We start from the raw sequence: 24,533 nt of genomic DNA, 5'->3' as shown, positions 1-24,533 counted from the left end.
CCCCTGGAGCCAGTTTGCCACCCATGTGACTGTGCATTCGTCAATGCCGCAGGTCCTCCACAGAGACGGTCTGGTAGCCTGCCAGAGTGTCTTTATGGCTGGCCCTTGCCCCAGTGCTAAAGCATGCTGCCTGCCCATGCGGGGCAGGCAGTGTGCCAGCCGCAGGGAGCTGGACCCAGGCTCCTACTGGTAAGTAGGGCATGGAGGGGTTGGAGAAGGGAACCATGGGGAGCCCCCTGCCAGCTCTGCCCACCCCCCTAGCCCCCCAGATTGCTGCCCACTAGCCCCCCCAACCCTCTAGTGCGCATTTGTTGGGTTAGCAGACTATAATGCAGTTCTGCCTCCTCTGTCATAATGTGCTGCTTCCAAGAATCAGGGTCTGTGTCCCAGGGACTGCTGCCACAACGTACAGCAAAGTGATTGTTAATATAGGCAACCCCTGCTTAAAGCTCTTAATTGGTTCTCGAACAACTGAACGTTAAATGGAACAGCATTAAGCAAAACTCATTTTCCCATAGGAATTAATGTAATTAAATATAATTTGTTACCAGGGTGGTGCAGGTGGTCCCCTCCATGCTGGGTGGGGCGGTGGGCAGGGAGTGGGGAGTCGCAGCCACAATTGTGGTCACTCCAGCCCGGTTCCCCTTCTCCCCTGCCAATCTGGGCTCTATGCTCCTGCAGCCCTGCCCTGGGCCTCTGTTGGTTCTGGCCCTGGGGCATCAACGTGGGCCCCAAGCTCACGCCTGTCTGCCCACTCCACTGCTGCTCGCCTCCCTGCCTGCTGCCACCATTTCCCTGCTTTCCTGCCTGCCGCCACTACTTCTCCCCACCTGCCTGCCAGCTGCTCTGGCACCACATGCTAGAGCATTATAATGAAACTTGCTGAGCACTAAGTGGGATCAGGTATGAATTTAAAATGAGCACTGTAGCAAAATAGCGCTAAGCAAAACGGTGTTAAGCAGAGGGTGCCTGTATTCCATTGTGCTGCATGCAGCTCATGTCTTTCAGAAGACAAAGTAATATTTCTGTGCGTCTTAACTTGCTACCTTTTTGATGCAACCTGACAAAGGTAGTAACACTTTCTAACCAAAGCTGGAAACAAAAGAGGTTATATTCTTTCTCTTAGTCATTATAACTGCAAGGTATAGATTTCCACAAACTTTGAGACTTGTCTCTAGGCTCTGTTATGAACATCTTCATTCTAGAGTTGACAGGCTGATTCATCTGATATATAGAGCATGCTTGTCTCATCTTACTTATTACAGTATATGGCATTTGTTATGAATTTTCCTCTGCTCTTTTATTTTTTTTTTCTAGCACGTGAGAACTGAGTCATCAGTAATCCATTTAGACACTTATATTGTGGGAGCATTTTTCTCCATTGTTGGGCCTATCACAGAAGAGGTGGCAGACTCTTGGACTGTGCTGCATAAGCTGATATATCATAGATTTCATAGACATTATGTCTGGAAGGGACCTCTGAAGATTGAGTCCAGCCCCCTGCCCGAAGGGCAGGAAGTCAGCTGGGGTCATAGGATCCCAGCAAGATAAGCATCCAATTTACTCTTGAAAGTGTTCAATGTAGATGCTTGAACCACCTCCAATGGCAGGCTGTTCCAGACCTTGGGGGCTCGGACAGTAAAGAAATTCTTCCTTATGTCCAGCCTGAAACGGTCTTGCAGTAGTTTGACTGTTTGACCTCGTCATCCCTTGGGGTGCTCTGGTGAACAAACATTCCCCCAGATACTGGTGGTCACCCCTGATAAACTTAATAGGTGGCTATCAGATCACCCCTGAGCCTGTGCTTTTCCAGGCTAAAGAGCCCCATGGCTCATTGTGTACATGAACAGCCCGATTCTGTTCCGCCTATTATGGGTTTAAGGAATAGTCACCTAAAGGCAGTTCTATTCCGCATTGAGTCCCTGAGAAACAGTTAAAGCAAGAAGTAGGTGGGTCTTTTTCCTGCTTGCTAGCTTTCTGTGACTCAATCTCCATGTGTTTTGGTGTTTTTAAAAAGCACATGCATCAGTGGATTTTCAGGGACCCAGGCAGGAAATTACACGTAGGCACCTAAGTTTACTTATGCACCTAATAGAATAGATTCTGGCCACAAAATTAGGTTCTGTTTTGTTTTTTCTGTGTTGTTGCATTTCTTTCCATTGTCCTCATTTTTACTTTAATTCAGGTGAAAAACAAAATAATAAAACCATTCATAACTTCATTTTCAATACTGTTGTTGTTCATCAAGTTGTTCAAGCCCATGGATTTGATTGGGTTTAAGCCCCTGATTAAAGTTATGAGTGTGTTTCAATGCTTTGCTAAATCTAGGGCTTTGGAGAGACCTATTAGTGCTTTGCAGTCAAGGAAACTTCACTTATTGCTTCTGTGTATGTAGCTTTGGAAAGTGGAGAATATTATAAAACAGGGATAAATTCTCAATGAAGTATGGATTTTTTTGTAACCAAAGAAAACCCAAGTAATCTAAATATAATTTTGTATTGACTGTTTTCATGTGCCCCCCTTCTTATACTTTTTGCTGGAAAGCCTGAACATAGATTTGCTGGCAAAGACATCTTGGACCCATAACAAAGATTTATTTGGTAATGAAATACCAACAAATTCAGTAGTTTATTTGCACTACCTGAAAAATGATTTCTCAATTATATAACCTCAGCTTTGTAATTAGGAATGTCAAAGGAATTTGTGAAGGCTAATGGACCGTGTGCAATTAAGTGGAAACTGAAGTGCAAACACTAATTGGATAATATTAAATACTGAATATAAAAAAACATTTTGTTCACAGACAATTGGAAAACAGAAGCAGGCTAAATTTACAGAGGAATGGTTTTCAGACCATTTGCTCAGCTCCCTTTGGGATCCTGAATCCAGATGTTTCTGAAAGTGCTTTGTCATTAAGAGGAAATTAATCTATATTTTGTTTTATAGGAATAAAGTGAAAGTTGAATACTACATATCTTAATTATTTATGAACTTAAGTGACAGGACAAGCGAAAGCTAAATGATGAACAGGGAAGCATTATAATAAGAATTCTCAGTACAGTCCTATAAATTTAAGTCTATCACACGACACAAGTGCTGTTCTTTGTTCTTTTGAGATCAGATCAGTTGTCTATTATGTTTTGGATTCTAAAAGGCTAGAAGGAAGCTTCTGTATGGATGAAGTTAAATCTGAATTTCTATTCGAGAGGGTTGTTAGTTTTCAGTTGCATGGAGCTTCAGCTGATTAAAAGAAGAGCTTTCCTGCAAGCTTTTTTAATATGGCCAAGGAAAGTTTGTATTTTGTACATCTCTTCCAGCTCAGCTACAAAGGTTACAACAGGATATTGACAATCTTCGTGAAGAAAAAGAGAATGAAATTTCAAGCACTCGAAATGAATTGCTCAGTGCTCAGGATGAAATTTTGCTTCTCCAACAAATGGCAGAAAAGGCTGCATCAGAAAGAGACATTGATATTGCCACTTTGCAAGAAGATCTGCAGAAGGTACGGGGTGAGCTTGAGCGATGGCGGAGAGAAGCCTCCGAATATGAAAAAGAAATTGTCAATTTGCAAGCCAGCTTTCAACTCCGATGTCAACAGTGTGAGGTTCAGCAGAAGGAGGCAGTTAATCATTTACAGGGTAAGGCGGCAGTATCTCAAACCAGTGCTAACAGCAGTAGTTGCCTTAAATTGTCTGAAGACCTGGATTCTAGAATTAAATTACTCAGGTCTTTACTCACTTGCACTTTATTTCCTATCAGAGTCTATTGCATGAAAAAACAAGGTAGAAATTTAAGTGAATATACTACAAAATAATTTTGTACATCTGTTTTGTAAACTCCTTCCTTCTGAGAGCAGTTTTAAATTCTGCCTTAATTACTTCTTGAATATATTGGTTATAGTTAAATGTGGGCACATCTACATATGTTCTTTAATGTCCAGTAGACTAATTTACTGCACATTAAAGTATCACGTAAGAAAATGTGACATTATGCTAATACACAGTAAAATAATCTACTGCACATTAAGTGTCACTTAAACACTGCAGACCAGCCTAATGTGCGTTAATTTAGTACCTCATATTGGAAAGCACATTTACATGTGCTCCAGGGTTGAGAGAGGCAATACTTTAATTAGGAAAACTGTGAGACCTGCTCTAATTAAAGCACTGCTACATCTCCTGTATCAGTGTCCCCATGCTTAATGGTGGTGGGGGGATGTGAACTAAAGTTAGTTCAAGCTTTAGGTCAAGCAGCCCACCTCCATTTTTAAGTATAGAATGCTCGTACATGAGACACAGGAGGCTGCTGGAGCATGGCAATTGCCACACTCCAACAGACTTTAATAATCGAGCCTGCTCCTACATGCTGGAATTTCAGTGTGTTGGAGCAGCCTCTGCACTTGTGTATAGGCGCTCAGAGGTACTAAATTTAATGCACATTAGAACAGGCACATTAATAGCTAAAGAGAAGAAAATATGGTGGATGAAAAGCTTGGCAGACTTGCAAGGCTGTTATAGGATTGCAGACCGCTTAGCTAAGGCTCATTGTAGTGTCATCATCGAGACATTTTATATTACTCCTGGAGGGTCCACTAAGTTTCAGACTAGTTCTTCTGTCAGTTTAAGAATTTAATCCAGTTTTTTGAAGGCATGTATCAATTGCCACATGGTTGCACTTGTCTAGAGTAATGCAGGTCACAAAGTCCTGTTGTATTTCCTAGTGAAGGGAATCTAGATAGAGGTAGCAGATGCCCAGGAGAAATAAAACAAGCCCAGAATCTGGTACATTTAGGCCTTTCTGCTAGACCGTTTTTTTGTTCTCCCTTAAAGCTTTTCTACCGTAACCAGAGTGATACTTAGGACAGCTACTACTACTTTCTTACTGCAAGAGGAACTTCTTTGATCAAGGAATTTTGAGAGAGCCAAAGACTCTTAGAGTCCTTTGAGTTGACTCTGCAACAGGGGAATCGCATTCTAGAGAAGTTCCAGTACAAAAAATGTGATCGTTTTGCCCACATGGTATTGCACCAAACTAGCACCTTTCAATCTGTACCCAAGTAGTGGTGTTCCTTGTGATTCTTAGTTAGAGGCACAAGTGCTAGGAAGTTGGCCATATTGATACCTTTTGGAAAAATTTTTGAGGAGCTGCAGGATGCAGATAACAATATATAATGACAGAGCGTACTGCTAACTCTGTTAACCCTGAAACTCTTTCAGTGGTGTGTGGATGGAAGGTAGCACATATAAAATGCACTTAAAATTCTTCATTGGTTATTCTTTTTAAAATCCTCTGAGAAAAAGTTTTGTATAGTCCAATTCTAATCTGTTTTTGTTCCATCTACTGGACTTGTATAACTTTGTTTTCTATTAAATACATTCGTCACTGATAATCAAAAGGTTGAATTTATGCTTTTAATGCTTGCTTCGAATGTATTGGCACTTAGCTCTGGGATGTGTGTGGTGTATAGTGACTGCCAATAGCACCTTATTTCCTGAGTTGTACCAGTGGTAGTAATTGTGTGGCTACAAAAGGAGACTAAGTTTTGCCACAGTTTTTCAATTTAAAAATGCTAGTGATAGACTTAGACTGATTTTTTTTTTTTTTTTTTTTTTTTTTTTTTTTTTTTTTAATATAAAGTTCATAGATTCAGAGATGCTAGGGTCAGAGGGGACCTCAACAGATCATGGAGTCCGACCCCCTGCCCTGGGAAGGAAAGTGTACTGGGGATAGATAAGCCCATCCAGATGCCTATCCAGCCTTCCCTTAAAGACCCCCCAAGGTAGGGGAGAGCACCACCTCCTTTGGAAGCCCATTCCAAATTCTGGCCACCCTTACTGTGAAGTTCTTCCTGATGTCCAGCCTAAATCTGCTCTCTGTTAATTTGTGACCATTGTTCCCTGTTACCCCAAGAAGCACCCTGGTGAACAGAGCATCTCTGGTTCCTTGCTGCACACCCCCCCCCCATTGATTTTGTAGGTGGCCACAAGATCACCTCTCAGCCTTCTGTTACGGACAAAGAAGAGATCCAGGTCCTTTGGTCTCTCCTCATAGGGTTTGGCCTGCAAACACTTAACCATACGAGGGACCTTCCTCTGGACCCTCTTGAGGTTCTCCACATCCTTCTTAAAGTACAGCACCCAAAACTGGATGCCTTCCTCCAACTGCATCTGACCAATGCCACACAGAGGGGAAGTATCATTTCCTTGGTTCTGTTTGTCATGCATCTGCTGATGCATGATAAAGTGCAGTTAGCTTTGCAGATGATTTCGTCACTGAAGACATGTTCATCTTGGAATCCACTATGACTTCAAGATCCCTTTCCACTTCTGTGCTGCCGAGGTGGTCATTCCTCGGCTGGTAGGTGTGCTGGATATTTTTACACCCTAGGTGCAGCACTCTGCACTTGTCCTTGTTGAACTGCATCCTACTGTGTATTGCCCACGTTTTCAACCTGTCAGGTCTGCCTGCAGTTGTTCCCTACCCTCTGGTGTGTTCACGTCACATCACAATTTAGTATCATCCACAAATTTGGACAGAGTACACTTCATGCCCACATCCAGGTCACTAATGAAGACATAGAAGAGTACAGGTCCAAGGACTGAGCCCTGTGGGACCCCACCGCCCACATCCTTCCCGGTCGATACTGACCCATCTACTACCACTCTCTGGGTGTGACCCTCATGCCAGTTTGCCACCCATGAGACTGTGTAATCATCTAAGTCACAGCCTCTTCATTTCTTTATGAGAATGGGATGATGAGATACTGTATCGAAGGCCTTCCTAAAATCCAAGAAAATGACATTGACCTCTACTCCCGTGTCTAAGCATTTTGTGACTTTGGTCATAAAAAGAAACCAGATTGGTCAGGCATATGATCTACCTGCCATGATTCCATGCCAGTTTCCCTGCTATATTATTTTTCCTGCTGGACTCCCACAAATATAATCTTTCAGAATCTTTTCAAATACCTTTCCAAGGATGGAGGTGAGACTGACTGGCCTACAATTACTCGGATCCTCATTTCTCCTCCTCTTGAAAATAGGGACTGCATTGCCTCTTTTCCAGTCCTCTGGGACCTGACCTGAGCGCTCAAACAGCCATGCCAGTGGTTCTGCTATGACATTGGCCAGTTCCTTTAGTACTCTCGGATGCAGCAAATCCGGGCCTGCTGACTTGAACATATCCAGTCCATGCAAGGGACTCGGCACCAAGCCAGCGTTGACAGTTGGTGGGCTGGTGTCACTCTGCCCATCTGAAAACCCATTAGGGGACTTTTCTTGACCGTTGTTCAGGAACACTGAGGCAAAAAACTCATTGAAGAGCTCAGCTTTGTTCCCCCCGTCTGTCACTAGTTGCTCCTGCTTGTTCAGTATGGACCCATCCTATGCTGCCATGTGCCAACATTTTTGGCCCCTTTCCCTCACAATGGGATCATCTCTCTCTGTGCGTGAAGGATCACTTCCTTTAGGAACGACAATCCTTCATTGCATCGTTGACTAAACTCCTGAGCAAACTGAAGTTAGCCTTCCTAAAGTCGAGCACTTCCACCCTACTAGTTATCTTTCTCACCTTATGCTGTATGGTGAATTCAGCTGATTGTTGATCACTGTCCCCAGGGTGACTACAAATCTGCAGCTCTCCTATCAGGTCATCCCCCATAGCCAACACCAAGTTCTTGTCTTCCAAAAAAAATTGCACTAACTTATTTAAACAAACATCTCAAGGGATTCATAGTATTGGCACATAGTTTGAGACGTGCTACCTACTAGTTTTATGCCAGAAATTAACATGACATACTGCATTTTCTCACATCTAGCAAAGTTTGCAGTATAATATACAGCACACCTGCAGTTTTGAAAGGCAGAATAAAGAAAGATTTTTCTGAATTTTTGGCTGCATAGGTCAGACACAGAGCTTAGTTTTCATAAGATGCACCCTCCCTTTCCTGTTGAAATAAAGGTGAAACCCTAACTGCTCCTGAAGACTGGTCTTCATGGGTGAATCTATGATTCTAAAAAGAGCTATGGTCTGTAGGGCTGTAAAGTAGGAGGAGAGAGGCCAGGGACATCTAACAAACAAAAAATGTACTTAGAAAGGTAGTTTGATTAGTGGAACATCAAGACCATTAAAAAGAAGAGATGATCTTTAACACCTGTGGAGTGAAGAACAGTGAGCCATTATGTTAGCTGACTTCCTTGGCTGCCTGGAATAGTAATGCCACAACTGTTACACTGTGGAGTAGGAATCAAAGTAGAGTGTTTCTGTCCTGGGTAGAAAATCAGCTTTCCTATTTAAGATATGCTCCCCAGTTTTGGTGGGGGCTGATTTTTGGAGAAGGTATGTGTATATGTGATAATTATGGTAATAACAATCAGCCTGACAAGTCACAGTTTACAGATATTTTCAAAGAGTTCTTTCGTTTACTGGTTAGGGTCTTTGAAAGCTGTTGTTTGTTTGTTTGTTTTACTCGGTGACTTAACCTTTCCCCTTTTTTTTGTAGGTGAACTTGAAAAGCTGAGAAAGGAGTGGAATGCTCTAGAATCCGAATGCCTTACTCTAAAGAAAGAGAATACTTTGCTTGCATCTGAGCTTCAGCGACAAGAGAAGGAGCTACACAGGTACAAGTTGAAAGGGTTTAGTTTAAAGTTGTTATAGCAAGTGAAAAGGACTTTGAAACTTTAGCATTATTTTAATGACAGTAGTTTTGTTTTTATTTTCAAAAACAACTTGTATACAGGATGCTAAAATGCATGGTTCAGCTTAGGGATGACCTTGGTCAAGCAGAAATTATACTTAAGACAGAGATTCTATTTGGGTACAGATGTTCAGTTTCTATTGGGAGAATCACCATTTTCCTGGTAGAAACCACAAGCGCACAGATGTTCAAGCTTTTTCTCTGAGCAAAAATGGTCACTCCGGGAGGAAAATAACCCAGAAACAACCAGGGTTAAATGATTCCTAGCAGCGTTTCTCCCAGGAGACTTTTCTCATGGTTTTAGTCCTCCTGAGGTCCAGGAGGAGTGGAATGAGGGGAAAGGCTCCTGTATCTTCGTAAGGCAAGGATCACCTGTTTGGAGAAGGTCAAGGGGCAGCTGCTCTTGCCCATCCTGTAGACTGGGAAGGAAGGAGCATCTCCCTGCCTGCTTCTCACACCAGTGTGAGAAGTGAGCAGGGCTTTTGCTGCACTGATCCCTCTGCTCGGCTTCTGAGCACAAGCAGCTAAGTGTCCGGCAGTGGCACTGAACCCTGCCTGCTTCCCTGGCCTCTCCCTACTTCATCCCATCCCCCCCCCCCCTGCTTAGCAGCAGGGAGAGGGAGGGCAAAGGGAAGCCAGGGTCAAGGAAGCTATCTTTGGCATAATGGTACAAAGACCCTCACCTGCTCCTCACACTGGAGTCCCAAGTGGTATGGAGCATGTGGGGACTTTGCCCCACTTCTGCATTTGCTCTCTTTATGTGTACTAAAAGCTGAGCAGAGGGAGCGCCACTGTTATCCCCTGTCTCCTTCTCATGCTAGAGTTCCCAGTTTAAGAAGTGGACAAGGGGAATGCCTTGTCTGGGAATGGGAGGACATTCCAGTTGTGGGAGGCCCGCAATTTCCTCAGGCTGGGAAAGGCTCAAGGAACAGTGAGGGGGCCATTGCAGGCTGAATATCTGTATTGCTCCCTCTCTCAGAAACATTGCTAGCAGTGGAAATTTTCTGTAACTAGAAATGAACATTTGTATAAATCCTTAGTTGCATTTACTAATTTTAAACTTGTTTTTTAGTATTTGTTGCATACAAATATAAGAACTTATCCAAAGCAGGTTCTATTTTTAATAATTTAGTTGTTTAATTAGGGTTTGGGGAATATGCATAGTGACATTGGTTAAAAGTAGTAAAAAGCATCTTCTTTTGTTACCCAAAATGACAATACCCAATATAGATAAACTTGGATTAGCAAAGTTCTAACGTTTGGAGCTTGCAAATAACGTTGAGATGAGTTGTTATTCTCTATATGGTCACAATATTGATAGCCATAGAGAACTATAGTAATCTTATGTAATGTATTTCATTACTATGTTATGAAAACAGTGGATAAAAATAAACCACACATTCTTATGAATTGTATACTTTGCATCCAGTTTTTTTTATAGAGTGCAGAATTATTCATAATGCGTTACATTTTGTGCACTCTTCAAACCTATTACCTCACTGCTAAGGAATGCCTGAAACATGTAACATAAATAGCAACTTGTCTGTGTTATCCCCTTGCCTGCTGCTATTCTTGTCGTTCAGTTTTGACATCTTGTAGTTTGATTCAATTTACAGTGTAATCTTGGGACAATACTGTGTCTGTATTTTTTTGCTTTGATCTCCCCATTCCCCCGTCCCTATGCTTAGGGTGCCCTAATTTCTAGCTGCATTGTTTGAACTAATGAAAGATTCCCTGTACTGAAAAACATTCCAGACCAGGGATAAATCAATTGGCTAAGGAAACAGAAGGAAAGCCTTTCTACATCTTTTCCCATCTTCTGTTAATTCCATACCTCTTCCCCATCTCTTTCTACTGCATCCAATCCAGCAAGTCCTCTTTCACTCCATTTCAAGGGCCCATTTTAACACTATCCAGTGTGCTGATATATTCCCACCAGTCAATCCATTCTCTGTCAGATTCTGCTTACCTAGGATTGAGTAAAAATTAGAAATTCAGAGCCAGATTTTCTTGACAAAGAGGTAATAGTCTGTGCACAGAAATGCATGATCACTTTTGCACCTGTTTTTTCACAGAAAAAAAATGCTTGTTCAGGTATGGGGCTTGACTGCAAACATCGATATACATCATTAGTTCAATATTTATTCAACTTAGATTTATGTTAATCAAATGAACTTCCTTGTGAGGAGATTACAGATGCATTTTTCTCTCAGAGCTTTAAGAAGACAGATGCATTTTCTACTTAAGAGCATACCCATTCATAATTAATTATAATTAACTACATTAAATTTATTTATTATATCAATTATACTGTTATAAATTATAGTAAAATAAACTATAAGTATTATACTATTTATAAAATGTAGTATAGGTAGAAAATATAAAGAGTATATAGTATAGGTAGTAAATATAGTATATTTATAAAACTGTTATTAGTAATTAGCTCCTTGAGTTCCACTGCTCTTTTTGTGAGTTCCTTGCAAATATTTTGAGTAAAGACCATTTTGCATTTGAAATATTATGCAGTTATGTGAAAAATTTAAATCTTTGGCTTAAATTTTCCCAGTTCATTTTATATACAGGGTAACAATATTGCTGACCATTCCAAGTTTTGATAGTACTGTTTTGATATTTGTATAGCACGTAAAGATTTTGAGGATGAAAAATGACTTTACAAGTTATCTGAATAATTTAAGATGAGACATAAATTGAGTATTGTTTTGCAGCTCTCAGAAACAGAGTTTAGCGCTAACCAGTGATCTAAGTGTTCTTGAAATGACTCGCAAGGAACTTGAAAATCAAATGGGAACTTTGAGGGAACAGCATCAACGGGATGCAGTGAGTCTAAAATCTCTACTCACTGAGGCTGAGAATCAAGCAAAGGATGTACAGAAAGAGGTATTTATTCCTGTTATGACTGGACTCTTTACCTAGCAGTTGTTTTTATGCTATTTAGATGAAAATCAAATAAAAAGAATAGGAAGCAGCTATAATATCAAAACTCCTCACTGTTCATACAAGTGGTTTTATGTTAGTTGTTCATGATTTACAAAGTGGGGATTTGCACGCTTAGAATAGAAAGTGTATCTTAAGTTGTGTGTCTGAAAATATTTTGCATATTTCCTCTTGTATGCTATTGAACTACATTAGTGATGCACTGTTTTAAGCTGTGTGCTGACAGTCTTCATTTACACAACTATGATTTAAGTAGGAGGTGGTCCATACATAGTCTTCCTTGCCAGAATGTCTCAGATTCTCAGTAGACCTTACAAGTATGAATTAACTGCTCTTTTGCAGTAGATTACACTCACTTTTTCTCAAGGTTAGGGATGTGCATCTTTTTCAAAGGTGAGGGCCCCTTATAGTTAAATAGGGTCTGTCTTGGATCCTTGGGCTTTGGCAGGCAGTTAGCAAGTGCATATGATAGAGCCAGAAATCCTTCAAATTAGATTGTTTGAAGCCCAGGGTCTTAGGAAAGTATCTAGATAAAAGTTATAACCTCCCATAGTTACTTGCCTTATTCTCACAACTGCTATTAATTTTTGTCCAATCACTGCTATTTTCCATATGCTTCTAGCAATCCCTTTCTTTCCTTGCTTTCTCATGAATTCACCACCATGATGTTTTATGCCATTTTCATGTTTCAGGAAAATAATGTAAGTTAATCTTGTTAACATCAAATGTTAAAACCAGTGGATATTGTGTGTTCATGAAGGAACTAATCTTTATAGCTCATGTAATAGGCCTGTGTCAATGGTCAAGGCTTCTCTCATACCTAATGTCCTCTGGTGGGCATCACCAAAAAAACTGAAGCTAAGTATATCTTAAATTGGGTAGGCAACCCTCATCAAGGGTGCCAGAGCCTGGCATGGAAAGGCATTTTGCTTGGCACATGTGCCTCCGGACAGTTGGTAGGGAAGGGGCTGGGACTGTGCTGTCATAACAAAGATCGGGCCCTCATGGCTCCCATGCTCTGCTCCTGGCACGCCAACATCTTACAAGTTGAGCTTGCAGGTGTTTTTGGCTTTCTGCCCAAAAACATTGCTTACCCCTTAAATGCTAAGGACAAGCTTCCCTTGATGCAGGAATGTAAAACATTGACTGAAGCCTGTGCCCATATTTGGGCCACATAGAGGTTAAGAGCCTGATGTTAATAGCGCACAATATTTTGAAATCTGCCAAGAACCCATGTTTATTTTTGTAACCTTTTCAATTTTAGTCTCAAGCCCAGCTTTGTTGTGGTGGGAGGATTTGATTGACCTTCTTACTTGACCTTCAGTTTGTTGCACCCATTTGACTGGTGCAGATACCTGCTTATATTACAGATGTGAGAATTAACCAGAAATGAAGTAGGCTTCTCTCTCTCCAGTCCATGGCTGGCCTGTACGGCACTTTGTAGCTCAATGAGTACTCACTTGGTGGTGTTGTATTTACTAATACCAACGCATCAGCCATTCACAAAATGTCTCGTAGATTTGGAGATTTTTGCCATTAAAGAGTTTTTCAAATGTAGAGTTCTGTGCATTGCCACAGAAGGGATACGTAATAGACTATAACACTTCTGGGTTAATATCATTAATGCATTGTTGTCCTTCCCAATTATTGATGAACATGGTAATAATGCATTGTGCTTGGTACACTACATAAATTGAATATGTTTGGGTACTGTTATGATGTAGTTGGGAGTCAACATGCTGCACTGACGTTCACCATTCTTCTTGAAAAGGGCATAACACCATTTATCCAGAGTATTATTTTAACTTCTTTGGTAAAAGAATCCACTAACCATTTGTCTCCAGAATACCCCGGGAAATTAAAAGTTGATGATGGAAGTATTGCTTCTTACTGTTAAAACAAAGCAGGTCTGATTTGTTCAGTTCCAGGACAGGAAACTTAGAAGGCAAAAACACCAGAGTCTTATACAAAGTGATTTAAGAAAAGGAGTGAAAAAATATTTCTTTTTGAGTGAGTTCTGAACTAATGGCCATCACATTTGTAGGGGCAGAGTATAGTTGGATATTATTGTCTTTTGAATGAGATTTAAGAGTTCTGAAGTTGTGGTCAGTGAAGGTTGTGCGCCATGGTATTTAGGGTCATTTAGCTTCTACTTCTTGACTGTGTGTAATTGTACTCTACTCATTTCTCATGCAGTTTCCTTTGAAAAATTTTAATTTTTACTTACTTTTCTGATGTGTAGTGCAATGTGCTGCCCACTCTTAGCAGCACCCTTTGATCTAAGAAAGAGGCTACATTCCAGGGATAGGTGAAATAATTTTTGCTTGAAGTACGTGTCATTTGTTAAAATCATTGTCATCTTACAAGATAAAATATTATGTGAATGTAAGACTGCTTTTTTGTCTTACCTCCAGCAGGGTGTTAAAGTTCCCTTTATTATCAAAAGGAGGAAGCAAGCATACTGTTTCATCTTGTGGGGATGAAATCCAAGTTTAAAAGCAGACTGTTTTAGTAAAAAAGAGAACAGAGTGCTTTGCTCTTGTTTCTCTTTGGGAAATAGTCTTAACTACTCTTAAACAGGCCTTTTATCTGCTGTCTTTTTAAATACAAATATTAATTCAAGCCAAATTATTTTCAAATGTACTGCTGAAAATGAAAGTATTGTACCCAAAGTTGCTTTAACAGGGCTTATCTTCTCGCATCCGATTTTAAAATGGGTCTGTAGATTGTTTTTTCTTTGCCTTTAGTATGAAAAGACACAGGCTGTACTCTCAGAGCTGAAGTTGAAGCTTGAGATGACTGAGCAGGAAAAGCAATCAATCACAGATGAGCTCAAACAGTGTAAAGAAAACCTGAAGCTGCTACAAGAAAAAAGAAACAATGTAAGTCTGTACAAACTGTGTATGGGCCTCTGGTCTTGGCACAGTGGTGGCAATTCCCAGTTGAGTGAGAACATCTCTGTTTTATACAATAAAGGCTGAGTTTTCAAGAGTTGTACACAAAACTATAGGAGGAAATTGCATGCCTGATGTGGCCATGCAGGCACTGTAAATGCAAATGATCATTTGTTTCTGAATTGGACATTTGCACATACAAATTTGTAGATTAAGTATGCCATTCCATTAAGTGTGCATACAGGTGAAGTGTGTGGCATACAAAGGCTTATAATTGTCCTTTGACTGCTGCCTTTTTGGAAAAATCTGGCCTAATTACTAGTGATCCAGAAGCTGGAAAAACATTTCCCTTCATAAAATGATGCAGAAAAAATTTTATATGAAAGCCAAGAGATCTGGACCCAAAAACAACTTTCAAAAATAAAAGGAAGACCCAACTTTCCCAAAGATGTCCTATCTGGATGGTGATTTTTCAAGCAGATTATGTTTCCTAATTCATGGTCATGCCTCTTAAGGGCACAGGTCCCTGGGGTGCTTGGCTTCTGTTACACATATTAAAGACCATAAAGTTGAAATGCACTACAGTTTCTACCTCACTATTTGGAATGGCCTCTTCTGGAGTAACTAATCTGAAAGACTGTCAGCAGGCTTAACCCAACAGCCAGACCTGTGATGGTGCTATGATGGCTGAAGTCCTCTAGATGCAACCAACAGTGGCAGGGCGGCTTTAACTCCACTGTTCTAGGGTTTTTTAAGATATAGTTGACAAAGGAGGAAAGTGAATGGGAGGCCACATTTAATTTTCCTGCCAAAGGCATAACTGGGCACTTGGGTGTCCTGAGTGGCAGTGGCATGCAAGAAAGTATCAGGAGCTGTGCTGCTAGCGCCAGTGGTTACGTCAGGCCTGCAGCACTGCTGCTGCTAGTTTTGTGCCCACCCAAGGATCAGTGCCCCCACTTCATTATGCTGCTGCTTCCTGCTGTTGGAAGTATGCCTGGTAATAGTCTTCTCTCACCGTCTGCTTCTTGCTTGGGACCCTTTGCTAAACTCCTGCTAGAGTGTGAACAAACAGAAAGAAACCACCTGCTATTTCATAATGTTTTGAGTGGATGGATTGTGAGTAGTAGGCTCCTTGCCTTTGCCTTGTTAGGAGCCTGGTCTTTCAAAAGCACACTGAATAATCGAAAGGGGGACAATGGGGTAGAAGAGCTACGCAGGAAAAGAGGAAGATTTTCAGGGAGAGAAGGGGGTGTATTTATAGAAATAGGGGGATTCTTGTGGGGGAAAAGAGGGACTGAAGTTATATACAACCAAGTAAGGAGCGATAACACTAGCTGAAAACCACTTTTAGGGAGGATTGGAGGAACTAGTTAGGGTACAAGCAGCACTACTGCATGGGCTATGGCCTTACTGAAGAAACTTCTATTCGACACACTCGTGAGGTGACTTTTTTAAAAAAAAATCCTAAAATTTAGTTACACTTGTGGATTGTCAAGAAACATCTCACTTGGTACCTCATCCTTCTGCACCTGGCATCAGCCCCAGGGGCTGGAAGCTTTTTCAGATGCTAGTGATCATTTGGTGTCTAGAGTCCACTCTTTTTTCTACCTCACTTTTGAGGTATGAAGGCCAAGATATTCCAAAGGGAGGTTCGCAACTGTATAACTTACTCCCTTTTGGGCATGTCAGCACCTGAGTTCATGGGCATATTTTTAGTCAAGTATTTGCCTGTTTATCAAAAGAAAGGAGACTTTCATTACACGATGATGCTTGATAAGGGAGTATAATTTATCATCTTTTTGGACACTTGCATTAAATATGGTATTTGGTTATAAATTGTCATGCACCTAGATGCCACAGGCATATATACATACATATAATGAATAAAATAAATGCCATAAAACCTTCTGTGTACTATAAATGCTAGAGCAGAGAAAATTTTTTTACTCCAGTTGAAATAATTTTAGATGCCCACAAGTTCCTTTGTGTTTGGTGTTTTATAATTACGCATCACCTTTTTCCTCCTGGATAGGTAAAGCATGAATGTAAAAAAGTTACATCATGTTCTGAAAGCATAGCACTATGGTGTGCTACATGTGTTTGCATGTTTGTAGTTACTGATTAGATTTGACTGGATGGATTTGTTTGTGAATGGTTTTAGAACATTTAGCTGCTTTTGGTTCACTTAATGTCAACTTTTTTGGATACTGCATTGATTATTTCTAACAACACGCTTCTTTGATTTGTGACAGCAACTGCAAGACAATGCTGCATGAACATGAATTTATGATAGTTTCATATAATTTGAATAAAGGATATTTGCCTTGGTTAAAACAAATGTCAGCTAACATGAGATCAATGCTTGTATTGTCCAGGATAGAACACCTACATTTTACGTCTATTGGGCCAAATTTGTTGTTTTACTATGAAATGACTGTCTTGATTTTCATAAAATTTCCCATAAAATGTATTCCAGAAAATCCTCAAACATGAGTTAAATATAAATTCATGTTTAGCTCTGTGAAAAATCAACTTGGCTTCAGCCCCAAAAACAAAAAATAAAACAACCAAATTTCTCCAAAAAAAGACATCTATCATGATCTGAAGGGGGCAGGGGGGAGGTGGAGGGGGGGATGTTTGTGTGTAGCAGAGACACGGAGAAAACGGGTGTCTTTCAAGGCTAGTTTAAGAAAAAAAATCACTATACGATTATCATGACTTTGACAGTCATCTCTTTTAAACAGTTATTCAATTTATAATACTATGGATAATTCTTATCCAGTCCAAGCCTGAAGCATTGCAGTCTTGAAACTAAGGGTGTTTTTACATATGCTCCAGGGGTGGGGGTGGGGGGTGCTTTAATTAGAGCAGCTCTGAGATTCTCTAATTAAAGTGCCCACAGTGTCAAATGAGCTTTAGTTAAAGTGCCCCGCCACCATTTTGAGGCATGGGGATGCTGATGCATGAGATGTGGAAGCTGCTGTAGTGCACTAATTAGCACACTCCAGCAGACTCGATTAGTGGAGTAATTATAATTACAGCACATCGGAGCAGCCTCCCCGCATGTCTACAAGCACCCTAACTGAACAAGTGTGTGTGCAGTGGAAACAAGGTGACAAAGTAAATGAGTTATGGTATCTTGATGACCTGAATCTGGAGATTAAAAAGCATTGCTGTAGCCCAGGAGAACATGATTTAAATCCAGCTTGGGGTTCTCACAGGTAGGGATAGTCACATTTCAGGATTCCCAGCTGACCTGTGCTCCATCACTTGAAGGACCTCATTGCTAATGTTGAGCAATATTGCAGTGTCATGTCTTGACTACATGGCTTGCTGGGGTGATTCATAAATGATTCATTGGAGAAGGAAAAGTAATTATGGGTCTTGAAACTGTAAGGAAAAGAAGAAAAGGTGGAAAATCTGTTATGCTGCTTGGACCTTCCAAATATGCTGATTCTGGTGTGTAGGGATGCCTGGATGAGGTGATGCAATATAAAGGAAAACTCATGCTGCATCTTGCACCATTGAAATAAGGGGAAAAACCCCCAAAACACTAATGTGATGAAGACCTGCAATCAGTATAAATATAAGCCTCAACTTTGACCTGAAATTCTAAATTCCAAGTGGCAACAAAGGCTTCTTTAGAACATTTTTCTGCTTACTTCACTGTATTTTTAAATATCCATGTTCATTTGAGTAGAGTGGTGTACTAACTTTGTATACCAAATTAGATCATGCTGTATCGTGGTAGATGTCTTTAATTCATTTCAATTAAAAAAAAATCTCACTCTGTGACTTATTTCCCCCTATCTAAATCTTCTTTACCTGATTGATTTTATAGCACAAAATGATTTTTAATATCCCTTCCCTTCTTTAGCCTTCCATATTACAACCCGTCCCAGCCGTATTCATCGGCCTAATCCTGGCTTTCCTGTATTGGTGTTACGGCCCATTGTGGTAGAGAAAGGTACAAGCACTACTGTTCAGTTAATGTATGTTTGTCCCTCTCACCTGTTTTTGCCATTTCTGTAAAATATGCATGGTGAAGTGCTCACAGGATTTACCTGAAGCAAACCCTTCATTTACTATACCATACTTGCGATACTGACAAGCTGAGCAACTACTAATCATTTTAATGTTTGTGTGGTTTCTTGGCGATTAATTCTAACAGTGAATTAATTTCAACCCTAACCAGTTTTGAATGTACCTCTTTTCACTTGGTCTTGTTTGTCTTTAGCAAAATGGGGTAAATTCTTATACAATGTTGCAATGTCAGGACCTGAAAAAAAACCCAAAAAACTGATTGCTGAATCGCATGTGAAAAATGAAGAGTTTGCCTCTTTAAATAGAAATTTGGTCCCTTTTTTCTTACTTTTTGGATTTAGAAGTTCTTTTCCAACTTCTTCACTTTCTCACTATTGCTGTGAAGAAGATGGAAAAAGGACAAGATGGGAATGACAAATAGGTGGTGGGTTTGTATTTTTAATTCTCACCTTACACTACAATCCCCAGTGTCTCTTAGTGTCTTCTGTAAAATATTGCCCTCAACCTAAGATATCCTTCAAACCCATTGAAAATTATCTTGATAGGTTCCACTAAGAACTTATGTCACAGATTCAGCTTAAAAACACAAAAACAAAGAAGTTTAAAATGTCGTCATTTTGTCTAGCAGTTCTTTGGCACAAGCTATATTGTGAGCATCTTCAGCCCTCCATTGTTTAAGAGGAGATGTTCTCTTTGGGGTGTGTTGTTAATGCACTTGGAAATACAGCACTAACAAAAAATCTCTTGCTGATGTCCCATCATGAAGATTTGTCTATTGGAATACCTTGTGCTAGAAAACAGAGTTAACCCCTTGGTGCCAAGAGTCAAGATTTCCCAGCAGTTAAGGGCTCATGGGAAGTATATTAGTGATACTTACCAACAGGTGCTCAGGACTTAAGGAACCAAAGGGTTAACTGACTAGTGTGAACTAGAACAAATATGACATTGATTTTTTCTTTCTCTCCACACAGAGACAGTGGCCTTGGATGCCTGTGATGGCAGCTTTGGTTGCTGTAACAGCCGTGGTGCTGTACCCAGGCCTAACCAGAGCTTCTCCATGAGAACTGTTGTTGAATCCATACACCGTCCTCCCTTTTAGAAGCTGGCATCACTCATACTGGGGGAAAACAGATTAATTCTCTTCCTTTTTACCTCTTAATACAATGCAGCTCTGCGTGAGAACAGCAGTAGAGTCATTTGCTTTAAACTGTATAAAATGTATCTGTCTATAAAGAGGGAATAAAATTGTGACTTCATTCTACTGTGAGCAATACTTTTGCTTACAAGTTCATGTAATTTTTAAATTGGTATGTTGGGATTTTGAATACTATAATGGTGGCCTAAAATAGGCTTCTTGGTACCAAATTATTTATAATGGTTAGGTTTGTGGATATTTTGCTTTAGAATCTGATTGCCAGGTTTAAAGGATAAACATGCTTTCCTGATTTGGATACCCATGCCAAATAACCGTGTAGCTACTCGGAACACATGTGGTATGCTCAGTGCCTTTCAGTTTGGGTTTTTTTTCACATTAATATATACCATTTGACTTGCTGTCAGTCACTGAGCTATTGGGAACAAGATAATGTCTCTTTCCAGGGCTTTTGAAAGAAGCAAATAATTTTCTTTGGTGAGGATTTTGTTTTATTAATGATTTTGGGGAATAAATACAGTTCATGTCCAGCCTTAAAGAGATAAGATAGAGAAGACATTGATGGCAAACACCAGCCTAGAATATTTTGTGTGTGCGTGAGTGCAAGCATGTGTGTGTTCTTGAGTGAACTAAAAGGTATTTCTGGGAGCAAATACTTGGTCATTTGATAGACATAGTGCAGTGATTCAACTTTTAGTTTGAATGTAATTTATTAAATTTCATATATTTAAAGAGACATTCTTTAAAAGTATGAATACTTTCTCACATATCACATTTTATCCATTTTTTTTTCAATCATTTAATACTTTCAAAATTGAGCTGGAGAAGTAATATTTGTCTCTTCAGATAAGCTTTTATTGACATAACTTCATTAAGAAAACTGCAAGAGCACATATATGATTAACTGAGAAAAAAGATTCCATGGTGGACAAAGTAATTGCAAAGCTGGGATCAGTTAACTGATCAAGTGTGCATCAGTTGATGAGATAGTTTCATTTTGGTAATTAGAAGCTTTGCATCAACATGGTCTTAAAATACAGTACAGTGGTCCCCATTAAAAAGTGTATTTTCCTAGTTTAAGAGCGTTAACTATTGTTAATTATTGACTTTTAATGAGAACCACTGTAACTGAGCATTGAATTTAAATGTTGGCTACAAGTTGTCTTGCGCAACTCAAACAGTTCTAACAAAAATGTTTATTAAGGACTTGTACAGTATGCTAAAATGGATTGCAAAGGAAAATGGTTTGGTTAAGGGAGACTTCAAAATAGGACGATTATCTCAAAGATTTATTTGGCTTTAAAAGATTAATGGCAATCAACAGATCTAGTTAAATATTTAAATAGAAATTTAGTATATAATTTGCCTTGTGAGGTTTTGAGGGTCATTATCTGTCCTTTTAATTAAAGGTTCTATCTTAAGCTACTTGGGATTTGCTAACGGGAGGATCATTAGATTTTTGGAAAAAATAGTCCACAAGTGACTCTTAGAAAGTGTTGTTATCATCTAGTTTGTTTCTTTTATCATTTTCAGTTGCAGGAAGCCACCCAACCACAAAACACTTGTTTGCCAGTGGTACTCAGTACCTCTTGTATATAGGTTATTGCAAATATTGTTCTGAAATGCTTAACTTCAGAATTACATTTTTTAAAGGAAATAATTGTTTTAAATCTATTTTGTAAAGATATAAAAAGTACATTAGAATTTCTGGAGTACAGATTAAACTATTTGCACTAACACACATGATGTGCATGATTTAATAAAATAACTTTACTCTCCCTGTGCATGTTTTGAGTTGAATCTCATTTGAAAACAATATATTTGTGCTAAGTTCATTTCATTTTAGGCATTGCTACAATTATTGGGCACAACATACACAGCATGTTTGGTAGGACTGAGAATCAAAAGATTTCACCTTGCATCTCACATATGCATTGTTTAGATATGAATGTCTTGTACACCACACTCACGTCTAGTTTTAAGGGAAAAAGAAAGGTCTGACAGAGGTCTTGGTGGGGGTTACTGCCATAGAAAAATCAGGGGGAGGGATTTTTTAGAAGGTGGAACTTAGTGAGAGCCTGTGGTAAGGATGGAAAGCCAGGGTAGGGTGGTCAGGGAAAATCTGAGAGAGCTGGGGAGGGAGTTATTGAAGGCATGAGGAGCTTAAGGTAGTCTCTGTACTTTGCCGCCTCTCTTTGTTAGGCTTTTTCATTTCTACCTCTTTCTGACTTCAGCCCTTGTTTCTTTGCCCCCAGCCTTCATTCACTTGCATCTCTCCATCACCCATCCTTAATGCTTCTCCATGCAACTCTCATGTCAGTAGGGGGAGCAGAAGGGAGGTGTATCATAATGGGACTGGATATCTGAAACACCAGTAGCTCCTAGTGGCTAGAAAGAACTGTAGTCAATCCCTTTCACAATCTCTTGCAATTCAGCTGTAGGTCTTGCATTACAGGGCTACCAGATATGTCACAAGAGCTGCCTAACACTTGGCAACTTAATTTTACTGTGCCATAGATCTTATTTATAACAATGACCTTTTGACGTAGTTTTCAAGTCCTCATAATACCAAACAGCTACAATAAATCCAGTATGTCTGTATTCAAGGAAGAAAGCAGGTTCTTAGTTTGTTGGAACTCCATGCATGTGTGCATATTTGTATTCATATCATGAACACAGGCTTAAATAAGTAATCCACTTTTGCATGGATTTGTGCATTTGCATCTGCTGTATTTTCTTAGCACAGTGGTGTTGCTGGGATCTACTGGGTTTTGCATGTTAAAAAGTTGGTCAGGGATGAGTTAATATGTGATGTGCACTCACTTTCTTAGGGTGATCCCTGAGAGACCATTGAGTACTGTTGAGAAGTTTCCAGTCACAAGTACTTTTACATTGAAGGGAACATGATTAAAAAAGCTTCCCAACATAAAACACCCTCCACCCGGAAACCTGTTTCACAACTGAATGTCATTACTTACGCTTATGCTATATATCTTTGCTCACTTGCATGCACACTTATCCTTTTGGAGTTGCAAGGTTTAATAATAGCCAACTAATTAGCTTGGTCTAAGGGGTTATGACAGCCCCAAAGGAGAGCTTTTCACAATCCTCCATGAGTCTGGATTCTTGCTGCAAAATGATGAGTTCCCTCAACTTGCGTTGAAGTTGATGAGGTTAGAAAGGCCCTCAACAGCTTCCAGGATGGATTCCAGCAACCTTTTTCATCAGTGACATAGGGCTGCTAGGAAGAGTTACACAAATAAAACATTTCCTGTCTGAATAAATTAGAACTGCTCTATGTTCTAACACAGGGGCGGGCAATTATTTTGGGCAGAGGGCTGCTTACTGAGTTTTGGCAAGCCATCGAGGGCCACATGACAGGAAGCCCAGGGCAGATTAATATTTTTCTAAATTTTTTAGGGACCCTGTGGGCTGGATAGAATGGCCTGGTGGAACGCATCTGGCCCCCAGGCCGCATTTTGCCCACCCCTGTTCTAATGCTTAACTTTGTCCTTCAGTCCCTACTGATGAAAAGTGTTTGTTTCAGGGGGAGTTCTACCAGCATGAGAATTATACCGTCAGGCCTCTTACTCCTTTGAGTTATGAATAGAATAAATTAAAAGAAAAATGGTGGACTTTTTACATGTTCCATCTGTTTAAATATAACCTCTCTTTTCTGTAGCATGGTTGAAATTCTTCTTGCTATCAAATCAATGACCTGAGCCATCTGTTCTTGGGGTTTCTTTTGTTTTTGTTAAATGAGCACAGAGTTATGAACATGCAGAGTGTATTTTGCACAGAATTATTTCAGAAGAAAACCAGCAGTCTGTCAAGAATGATTCAGTATCAGATAAAGTGCTATATGATGGCTGGAGTAAATGTAACTAGCCCTCTGAGAGTGAATTCCTGAGCCCTAAATTTATTTTCTTACCTTTAACCAAATCCTGTAGAAATGTCTGTCACAGTTTTAACTGATTTGTCACTGACCATCTGTCCTACTGGCCTCCCTCTATAGAACTGTATTGCTTAAGACAGTAGCTTCTTTAGTTTGGGACCCTCCCCCTCCCGCCAAGCCATCAGACTGTGCTGAAACACCAGGTTGCCAGAGTCATTGCTGACAAGTTTTAAAGGTTGGAGTCTTTACGAGTGGGTGTGTTTTGTTTGACATTATCCGTTTTTCTAGTTTCCTCCTTCTTTTAGTCAGCATGGCATAGCTTCTGCTACTACAAGTGCTGTATCTTAGATCTGATCCCAAGCTATGATGGAATCTAATTTATTGTCAGTGATGCCACTTACCTAAATAAGTATTGCCCTGATCCCAAAAGGATTTAGAGCCTTCTATAAGAAATGCATGGCAGTAATACAGTGCTGTCTTCAATTCCTTCATTAGCATTTCGTTAACAGAATGGCCACTGATGCTTGCTTAGAACCCTGCAGGCCATCCTGCCTGTTCAGTGTATGTAGGGGAGAAAATGAAATATAGTGGCTAATTCTGTAGTTCACAGTTGTTTTGATTTCCACCCCACCTTTATCAGTTCCCCCCTTATTGTTCTGTTTAACTTTTCAACAATTCCTCCAGATTGGTGGAGTATAGGTCAGTGTTGCCTTGACTTCTAACTGGTTTTCTAACAGAGTGCATCATATTTAAGTGAGAAAGGAGTGTTGCTGGCTTTAGTTGGCTAACATAAGGTGGAATCCTAGTGAAGACAATGAAACTTGTAGTTTTTCAATAACTAGTGAGGCGGTAGAGTTAAGGATGTAGTAATTTAGGGTTTACCTTGACCTTGCTAAT

General features: G+C 39.9%; 1 protein-coding gene across 11 annotated transcripts in view; it reads left to right on the top strand.

Annotated features, from left to right (window-relative positions):
• Positions 1-21,525, top strand: part of SLMAP (sarcolemma associated protein) — a 149,303-nt gene extending 127,778 nt beyond the window's left edge. For 9 of the 11 annotated variants that reach the window (XM_019536888.1, XM_019536885.1, XM_019536879.1 and 6 more), the window contains 5 exons: positions 3,318-3,638; positions 8,501-8,618; positions 11,422-11,593; positions 14,398-14,532; positions 19,560-21,525. In XM_019536888.1, coding sequence (XP_019392433.1) covers positions 3,318-3,638; positions 8,501-8,618; positions 11,422-11,593; positions 14,398-14,532; positions 19,560-19,649 — 836 coding nt within the window. In that variant the 3' untranslated portion in view covers positions 19,650-21,525. Of the gene's footprint in view, positions 1-3,317; positions 3,639-8,500; positions 8,619-11,421; positions 11,594-14,397; positions 14,533-18,421; positions 18,512-19,559 lie in introns of all 11 variants that reach the window. The other 2 variants (XM_019536878.1, XM_019536883.1) reach the window with 1 other exon arrangement.
• The last annotated feature ends 3,008 nt before the right edge of the window (positions 21,526-24,533 follow it).

The sequence above is a fragment of the Crocodylus porosus genome, unplaced genomic scaffold (genome assembly GCF_001723895.1).
Source record: "Crocodylus porosus isolate Cpor-Errol unplaced genomic scaffold, CroPor_comp1, whole genome shotgun sequence".
Lineage (NCBI taxonomy): Eukaryota > Metazoa > Chordata > Crocodylia > Crocodylidae > Crocodylus > Crocodylus porosus.
This window is presented reverse-complemented; position numbering and strand designations above follow the sequence as displayed.